Source organism: Diachasma alloeum, unplaced genomic scaffold (genome assembly GCF_001412515.2).
Source record: "Diachasma alloeum isolate Michigan unplaced genomic scaffold, Dall2.0 Dall_scaffold_01987, whole genome shotgun sequence".
Lineage (NCBI taxonomy): Eukaryota > Metazoa > Arthropoda > Insecta > Hymenoptera > Braconidae > Diachasma > Diachasma alloeum.
In genome coordinates, this window is record NW_021682024.1 from 35253 (window position 1) to 45809 (window position 10557).

Genomic DNA, 10557 nt, shown 5'->3' on the forward strand with positions numbered 1-10557 from the left:
ATAGAAATGAGTCTTGCAAGATCAATTTCACCAGTGGTTCCTTTGAGTCCCAATCGTTTAAAGACGATTCAAAGACATGAACCGTGGGAAGACCATATTGGTAAGTTATAAAATGAAAATAAAATAGAAATAAGGGAATCAAAATTTTAGTGAATTGTTTTCCTTCTGGACACCTTTACTAACGATTTCTTTATCAATTTTGGTTCGAATGAAACACGAATATTTTATCCATTATAGAAATATTGCAAAGCAATTTTTTTGCAAGGAAATTTCTCACAAACTTTTTACAGCTGAAAAAATTTTCAGTAGTAATACCACGAGACCTCCAAAATTATCGGATATTTCCCGATTGTTTTGTTGCATAACAACGAGAGAGAGAAGTTTTGTAGATTAAAATCGGCAAGTTAACCAGATTAAAAGGATTTTTGTGCAAAATTTATCCCGATCGTTGATACGCAGGAAAACATGAGGGAAATGTCCGATTAATTTTGGAGGTCGAGTGGTATTCGACGGATTATTTTTGGTAATCGGATTCCGACTCATTTTCACTTTCGTCCTGACTTTCTTTCACTCCACAGAATAATATTTGACAGTTATTTGGTTAGAGAAACAATTGCAGAGCTAAAAGGAAATAATCAAAAGCTACAGGGAAATTATCAAAAGCTAGGGGGAAATAACCGCTGTAATTTTAATTGGGAAGTACTTCATGTTATTGAATACTGAACTCCGATTGGCCCAGGGAAGGCCAGATCCGATTACTAAAAATAATCAGCTATAATACCCCAAAACCTTCAAAATTATCGGATATTTCCCGAATGTTTTGTTGCATAGCAACGAGAGGGATCAGTTTTGCAGATTAAAAGCTCGAGCGCGTAGCGCGAGGGATTTTACTGCAAAACTGATCCCGATCGTTGATATACAGGAAAACTTGAGGGAAATATCTGATGAATTTTGAAGGTCGTGGGGTATTCGGAGGACAATTTCTTCAATTTTGATTTTGGCCGATCAGGGTGCAGTGTTCGGGGTTACGGGACAAATTTGACCAAAATGTGAGGAATATCTGTCAAATTCGTAGAAAACAATTGACAGGCTACAGGGAAATTATCAGTGTGAAACGCGTCACGTGACCCCGAATACTGCACTCTGATTGGTCAAAATCAGAATTGAGGAAATTGTCACAAAAAAATGCTTAACAGTCATTTAACAAGACGTGAAAAATGTACCTCTCTCCTTACATTTTACCACTCTACTGCTAAAATGATAGGGATAAGGAAATGAATGTGTGGATTTAGCGCATACCAACTACTCTGAATTTGTGACGTCTGGAATTCCTCGGGAATCCAGTCAAGCCACTCCGGAAGAGGAGATAAGGCATTTTAAACTCGTGGTTTTTATTCCACTTTCTTTCGATTCCAACGTATCGGAAATTCTCCCACTACTTCACGTTCTTCACTGCATTACCACGACGAAACAACCGGCACACTCGGCAATGATCCACCCCACACCCACATAGTCACTTCATTTTTTAATACTCATTCATAAAGAACATCCAAGTGAATTTTTCCCTGTGAATTTATCATTTTCTTGAGTATTATTTGATTTTCCCTGAGATTTCAGTGTTTTACATTCTCGGATTTTAATTGTGTTATTTATTCTCATGATTATCGTTTATTCTTCGTGATTATGGAAAACACGTCAAGAGATTGTTCGGAATTGATTGAGAATTGTGGATTCCACGACGTCGGTAAGATTCCAGTTCGTGACAAAAACAAATTCCATCCTCAAGCAGATAATCATCTTAAAAAATCACCCATATTCTAGTTCATTACAACTCTTAATTGTCACACTAGCATTTCAAAACAATATAGTTCTTATTGTGAACGAACCATTGATATTGTTTGAATATTTGGTGATGTTTTCTACTCTACAGATAAGTAATTTATTCTGATGAATTCTTTTCAACCTTCCCCACTATTACAGAAAGACAAATTTAAAAAAAATAGAATTCCCCAGCGTTGAAACGCATTCAGTGATAGAACAACTTGATGCATTCATTGCGCGACTAATTCCATAGTCTTATTTTTCAAATAATACTAATAATGATAATTGTAATGTTCAACGATCAAATTTTTCAAACGATAGAACATTTATAATTTTGTTTCAGAATTATTTATGTGCTCTCGATAATTCCATAACTAACCGACTGACATAAGTAAATCGATTTATTACGTTCTGCCACTCTAATACACGATTGAGTGGGGCAAAATGCACACTCAACATTTTTTTAAACGTGAATGACTTGTTGAATTGCAAATGAAGTGGATTTTTTCCCATGAAATAATGCAATTCTATCCCCTTATGATGAGCCTAGACTGGGCTCAATTGATGAATTTGTTTCTGAGTTCTGAGACAATTAAAGACTAGTGGGAAATTGCTCTTGTATTATATATAGTATAGTTATTTTTGCTAATAAATTAGCAGTATACTTCCGAATGGTTGTTTTGCACAACATTTCCTATTATCATGTATAATTCGTTGGTTATTTAATTTGATCAAATTGAATAAGATTTCCTTTCACCTAATTTTGTAAGATTTTTAATGTTATCAGCATCATTATTCTAATTATCCTTTTCTTCTATACAACCGATTGTCATTTTTATGATTCTATCTTTCCCCTCAGCCCTTCGATAAAGTGTTAATAAAAAAATTTAATTTACACATACTTGAATGAATTTGAAACATCACATTTGAAGAAACCATCAGGAAGCTCACTTTCAGGGGAATACATGAAAAATTCAAAATTTTCAACAATCATAAAAATAAAATCAACCAATATAGCTGGCGTAATCATCTTTTAACTTCGTACTTAATGGCATTAAAACTATCATTTTAAGCTATGATTGAATTTATTTGAAGCCTATATTCACAGATATCCCCGGAATTCTGATTTTCAAAAAATACAAAATTTTTGAAAATTTTCGAATAAATCAAAATAACGATTCGCTTTCATTTTCGAACTCGGTCAAAGGGACCTCTATACAAATTTTTTGAATCATCATTGAATCAATTCAGAAAATTTTTTTAGTTATCGTGGGACCGCGCACCGATTTTCGAAAAAATGGAAAAATAAAAAAAAATAATTGATGCATTAACTTTCAATTAATGGCGATCGATAGGACTTGACAGTATATCTACATTAAAAAAAAAGATTCAATTACATCCATTCATTAACAAACAATTGAAGAACAACTTTACCATACACGTACATACATACACACACACGTACGGACATAGTCTAACAATTCCATTTTCGGAATTTTTGGATCACCATGGGTCGCCATAACACAAAAAATCCAAAAGTTAAATTGGAACGATTACAATGCTTCCATTTGGAAGCAAAAAAGTCAAGTGTCCATTTTTTAGTGTAGGGAGAATGGATCACACCATTCTCGCTACACTAAAAGTTATTGTTAGCAGTCCGATAACAAGTGACCAAACTTTGTCATGGGAGTTATAGAAATATTGAGCAAACCGTGTTAAAGTTGCTAGGAATTTCCGAGTGAGTGAGTGCAAACCCGGTACCGTTGCTCCGATCGAAGTTGGGCAAAAATAATTAAAAATGACGTCGCGATTTGTTTCAACGAATTCACATCATCAGCATTGTGGTAATACGCTATAGAATGCTAAGGATGTGGATCGAGTTTCCCAATAAGAACGTGATGTCATTCTCAATTCCATTGAACTTGATTATCAAAGACGTTTGTGAGGTTTCTCTATTTACTTCGAACAGGTCTCGTTTTTCGAACGTAAATAATGAATCTAGCGAATGAATCTTCGAACATCCTATTTTTCTTTATATTCATGAAGCAGGAATTTCTTCATAATCATCATTTTCATCGCTCCTATGCTCAATGGAAGAACCAAAAAGTATAAGTTCAAGTTCATTTATCTCTTGGAAATCCGTAATAGTGAAGTAGTATAAAAACTACTTTAATTTTGAAGGTTAAAATCTGAAACAAATTCTAATCGAAAGTTGATATGAATAGGAACACTCTGGCTAACTTTGTGTTCAATCGACAGTCTACAATTATTGATAATACCGTCGATGTACCAGTTAATGCCACTGTCCCCGTTTCTGCCACTCTAAGCACATTTCCCGGTATATCCAAGTGAAATAATGTTTTAATTTCAAAGTGCTTTCTATGAATCTCTAGAGTAATCTCTCCTGTCCTCTATCGTCAAAAATCATCACTTTCTGACTACGAGCAATATTTTTTATTTAACCGCCAAATTTGACAGACACGCTGAACTAGCTAAAACGAGTGTGGCTCTCTCCGAGAGGTTAAAATCTACACTTTGGTTTTCGCTCAATGTATTAAAAATGTAAGTATCAAATCAATTCAAAATTACATGTGTCTGTCCCAGATTGATTGTTTCATCCGATTAAATCGTTAAACATCGATGAAATCATATTTTTAACACGAAAATATGGGTGGAAATGACTGGCACCTCCGGATGGACCGTCGTGCCATTTAATGCCACTCGTTCACCTAACCTTGCAATCTCCCTACACTTCTGTAAAAATATGAATCTTCAATATTCAGTTCAAAGTAATTATTGATTAACTGGATTCCATTTGTTGAAAGATAGTGAGATGAATTTAGAATAAATGTATGCATCATATTTTCCTTTTTCACTAGGACTAAAACGAAAAAACAAAATTCTACACCAAAATACACAGAATTGCAGTTAAAGGAGGCTTTGAAAGCAATTCAGGATGGATGTCCAGTTGCTACTGTTGCCAAAAACTTCAACATTCCCCGAACTACCCTGAGGTACAAGAAAAATGGGATTTTGAAGCCTGTGATCCAGAGGAGAGGGCCACCCTGCATCCTAGGCGAAGACATTGAAGCTCGACTAGTGGAGTGGATCATAGTGATGAGTGCGCGAGGATTTCCAGTTGGCAAATATCAGTTATTAAATAGTATTAAATCGTTGCTGAGGGAAATGAAGAGAAGAGAAGAAGTTTTTACAAAAAATACACCAGGACGTAGTTGGTACGACGGCTTCAAAGAACGACATCCTGAGCTCTGTGAGAAATTATCTCAAAATTTACAGTATTCTCGAGCTTGTCTGAATGAGGAAAGTATTCGAACTTGGTTTAAAGAAGTTGAGGAGCAGTTTAAGGCAGAGGGTGTGTTGGACATCGATGCATCAAGAGTATTTAACTGTGATGAGTCTTCGTTTCTGTTGGCTCCAAAAGCAGGGAATGTCCTGGTAGAAAAAGGCGACAAAACAGCGTATTCATACGTTAAAAATGACGACAAAGAATGCCTCACAACTCTCTTCTGCGGAAATGCAGCCGGCCAAATAATACCACCAATGGTATTATTTAAGTATCAGAAAATTCCTCGTCGCATTTCATCAGAATTCCCTAAAGATTGGGCTATTGGACACACAGACAACGGCTGGGAAACTGCTAAATCATTTTCCGACTGGATTTCAATAATTTTCTACAAATGGTTAATCGACAATAACATAGAATTTCCAGTAATTCTATATGTCGATGTTAGAATTTCCAGTAATTCTATATGTCGATGGCCATGTATCCTACTTAACATATTCGCTGAGCAGGTTTTGCAAGGAAAAAAAGATCATATTGACTGCACTACATCCAAACGCGACTCATATCCTCCAACCGATGGATGTAGCAGTTTTCAAACCTTTGAAAGCTGCTTGGGCGAAAGTCGTGCGAGATTGGAGGTTTGAGAATAATGGCGATCGTTTACCATTAGAGAAATTCGGAGGGCTGATGAAGAAAGCAATTGACACATTGAAATGGGAGTCTATTTTGAAAAATGGGTTTCGAGCTGCGGGTTTGCATCCTTTCTCTGCAGACTCAATTAATTACCAGAGATTTTTCAAAGGTTCTAAGCCTCCTCCATTTACCCCAACACTTCGACAAGAAAATTCTACGGTGGATGCTTTGGAAGTGATGGAAAGTCACATAGATAAAGATGTTTTGAAAAGCTTCAGGGAGAGTAAGGAGGAGTGGATGGGGAATCCATCGAATTGAAGTCTTTTTCATGTATGGAGGAAAATGAAGGGAATGGAGAACAGCGGGACTTCTGAGAACAGTTACCAAGAACAAGAGGACGATTCGACAAGAACTCCGGTATTTGCATACATGTAGCTTTGATTAGATCAATAATTTTGGAAATATAGATCCTGAGCTGCGAATTGATTGAGGGCACTCATTGATCGCGTTTTAATTATTGAATTGAGTAGAGATCTATTAAAATGTAGGTATTATTCTTCAAGTTGTGTGTGTCGTCTTTTAATTTCACAGGGTCAGCAAGAGGAAACGAACAACGAATATCAAAGTTCGAATGAACCCTTCAATATTGAAGAAAACGCGTCAGTCTCGTCCCCAATCATCATCGACTCTTTTATCACAGAAGCTGACTTGTCGGAGTTTATACTAACTGAAGAACCAGTCTTATTTGAAATTTCTAAGGATGGGAAGTTGATGCAAGTTCCTGACACAGGTCTAGAAGATTCTATGAGGGTGAGTGTACTACACGCACAGTCTCAGACACCAAAACACGAGCTGCGAGACATACCGACAGAATCTACTGGGATAGACAATGAGAGAGATGAAATTGAGTGTAAAAAAGTCTCGGAACCCATTGCTGAAGACGTTAACATAACTCCAAAACTGACTATTGATGATAATCAAAATGTCATCACTGATGAGAGTATTGTGAGAGCAGATCTGCACGATCTATCTAAGCCATTCCCAGATGAACAGAAGGATGACACCGAAAACATCCTGGGAACTTCCGATCTTGAATCTCACGAACAATCAAAAGTGCAAGTGGAGGAAAAACTCGAAACTCAATCCACTGGTGGCATCTCTTCTATTTCCAAACCGGGAAAGACCCCTACAAAAGAAAATATCAATTATCCTATTCCAAATTTTCCATCTCCTTTTAAAAGAGCACTCCTGGTACCTGATCCAGCTAGAGGGAAGGGTAAACGAGCCATAAACGCCGAGGTTAAGGCAAAAATGCCATCAGTGGCTGTTTCTGCTGATTGGGAGATCTTCCACGAAGCTAAACAAGCACTGAAATCCGCTGAAGACTTGAAGAAGGCTGAGAGAGCACTAGAAAGAGCGAGGATTAAGAAAGAGAGAGTTAACGTTCAAGAATTGAAGAGAAAAAATCGAGAAATGGCAAAAGCTGCTCGACAAGAGCAAAAACAAAAGCAGATGGGAGAGATAAGAATGAAGAGAGAGATGAGAGAAGCTAAAAAATTGAAGGAAACCGCTGATAAAGAGGCAAAATTCTCGAAGAAGAATAAGTCAACCAAAACTGGAGTTCGAGTTGGAAGCAAGCAAGAAGAAGCGATCAGCAATGAATCGCCAATCATCGCCAAAGCAATAAAGAAAGAGCTTATTGATGGATCAGGAGAGATCGAGACTGACGTTGGAAGTGCGATAGTAATGTCGAAAAAACCTGAAGAATAATTTTATTTGTCATGTTCCGTATTGAATCTGATGTACTGCAGAAAGATTTGTTATGATTTTTATGAATAAATGATTATTTAACTTTCTCCTAATAATTAAAGACGATTTTTCAATCCAGTGGCATTAACTGGCCCTCCGCCATGGCAGAAACTGGCACGAGTCGTTTTGAGGGTGGCATAAACTGGCGCAGGAGAGTCTTCTGTTCAAACTTTAATTTAAATTAATTTTTCCATATTTGCACATAAATAACGTTTAGAATTCGAAGAAAAAACTATAAACTTGCCCCTACGTCAACCAAATTCAACCTACCACTGAAAATATATATAACTTACATAAAATACTAGCGGACTCGTCCCTAGGTGGCATTAACTGGTACATCGACGGAGTGGATCTAGAAGTGCAAAAATTACGAAAAGTTTCATGAGGAAATGAACTTTTTTGACACTGCTGCTACGGTCACTCAGCATCATGTATCATTCAATCACAATTTCAAAAAGTCAATTTGTTAAAAACAATTTTTTAAAGTTTCAAGCTTTTCTCTGTTTTTTGTGGAAAACATAAATTTTCCGTAAAAAAAGAGATTTTGTTAAATTTCAAAAATTACTATTGGATTATCTCGTGATGGGTTTTCAGCAGCTATCAGAACTGTGGCAGTGTCTATTCACACGGTCCACGGTAAATTTTACCATGAATATAGGGGCTATTTTACAGCGTAAATACGGTATTTTCTATCGTGGATATAAAGAACAAAAAAAATCTCAAAAATCGCGACTTCCCGAGAGGTTGGAAGGGAAAGGCATGTATGCGGAGGGTTGAAATTTTACCCAATAAGGGGAAGGGGTTGCAGAATCTATTCTTACCAGCCTCATTGCTCCGTTTGCATGCGATGTTTAAATAAAAAATAGAATAGTTGAATTTTTGAACAAAAATTCCGAAAATTGTGATTTCTCGAGGGGGTGGAGGAGGAAGAGTTGAAAATTATACCCAACAAGGGGAGAGGGTTGCATATATATATCGCTCCCTCTCGTGAAGTCTCAATTTTTAAGATTTTTTTTTGCATTCAACAATTCCATTTTTTACTTGAACAACGCATGTAAACGGAGGGATCAGGGCTGAATAGAATAGATTCTGCAACCCCTCTCTCCTTGTTGGATAAAAATTTCGACCCTCCGCATACATCCGTCCCTCCTTCAACCACTTCTGAAATGTCAATTTTCGAGATTTAAAAAAAAAATTCAACAATTGCCTTTTTTACGTAAACGATGCATGCATAAAGAGGGATGGGGATTGCTCAGATGGGATCTTCAACCTTCATTCCCCAGATAAGAAAATTAGGGATAAAAGAGTCGACCCCCGCCCGCGGTCACCTTGCAGCGTCGACGGTCCGCTCCAAAAGTTGTGCATGTCATTCGACAGTTTCAACCTCATGGGAGGATCACAAGAGCCATAAAAAAGGAGTCGCTAGGGTTACGAAAGTCACAAGGGTCACGCAAAAAAAAGAGTCGCTAGGGTCACAAGGGTCACGACCACAACGGTGACATTGCCGTGATTGAATGCGTTTTTGACTAAATTTTTGCTATTGTTGTTGCAATTTTATCAGAAAAAAATCAATCAAAAAAAATCTCATAAAACAATTTTCAGTCAAAAATGCATTTAAACAAGGCAGTGACCCTCGTGACCCTAGCGACTCATTTTTTTGTGTGACCGTTGTGATCCTAAGGAATCCTTTTTTTTCTGTGATCCTTGTGACCCTAGCGACTTGTTTTTCGTGACCCGTGTAACCCTCCCTTGTGATAATTTTGATTGACCCTCCCTTGTATCCTTTCGATTGACCCTTTTGTATGACCATTTTAATTGATCCTCCTTTAATCTCCCTTGCATCCACGGTAAAAAATGTATCCATATTACACGCCATTCATTCACCTTATATGCACGGTAACAAAAATTACTTTATATCCACAATGAAAAATCTTCCGTATATCCACGGTAAAAATGGGCCCGATGCACACCACTGATTTACCTTACATCAACGGTAAGATTTACCTTTTATCCACGGTAAAATTTGCCGTGGACCGTGTGAATAGACACTGCGCAAAACTTTCGTGGAAGGATTCAAAAGGCATAGAAAATTCGAGCCTTATTTCTTTTCTGAATTTTATCTGCATCTTTGGCACCCCGTTATAATATTTTTAATAGAAATTTCAAGCATTGTATGTTTACGGACCAAAATTACGGACTTATGCCCAATCTGATTATTTCGTTGAATTTCATCATTTCCAGATGCTTTGTTGGCTGACCTGCAGAACACCATTTCTCCTGAGGGAGTTCACCAGCATCACCACGTGGGCAACAACCCAACCCCTGGCTACGGTTCTCTGAATGGATCCAGAAATCATGGAGCAAATGTCTATCGATCTTACGACACTCGGACTTCTTCACTTCCACCGCAGTCGGTAAGCCAGAAAATGTCACATTCAATAACTGTGCTTATAATTTGGTAGACGATTGTTTAAGAAGGAAAATTAAAGAAAAATGACCGAAAAAAGTCTTATATTTATTCATAATTAAAAAATTTTAATAATTCTTTTTCTCGGTAAAATAGTAATCTTGCCACGCAAAATTAGAAGAGCGAAACAGTAGATGGCGCCAATAAATAGTAAACTTGTAGATGATATTTTGCGGACGTGACCTTAGCCCGATTTGAATCTCTCCACCAACTCGAACATGAAAATTTTCGGAAATTGGCAAACGTGTATATTCCGCAAAGTGTGGATTGAAAATATCTAGATGATGATTGATGGCAAGATAAATAGAGGTCAAGACAACAAGCCTTCTTTGTTGGTGAACGACGCAACTTCCTCGAGGACAGACGTCTTATCGCGTCAGAATTGGCACAGAAATCCGTGGCGATAATTAAACGTAATAATTAGATGTTAATCTCTAAACATTTTGTTTCCTCACAAGTTTTCCTTCGAAAACGTAATATAATGTTTTTTTTCTTCTCGTATACCCTTTCGGGTTTTTACGAT

General features: G+C 37.0%; 1 protein-coding gene across 1 annotated transcript in view; it reads left to right on the forward strand.

Annotated features, from left to right (window-relative positions):
• The window catches only part of LOC107046790 (leupaxin), a gene marked incomplete at its 5' end in the record, with an annotated part of 56316 nt that overhangs the window by 18166 nt on the left and 27593 nt on the right, over nucleotides 1-10557 (forward strand). Inside the window, one exon of the mRNA XM_015269500.2 lies at nucleotides 9809-9981. Coding sequence (XP_015124986.2) covers nucleotides 9809-9981 — 173 coding nt within the window. The remainder of the gene's footprint in view (nucleotides 1-9808; nucleotides 9982-10557) is intronic.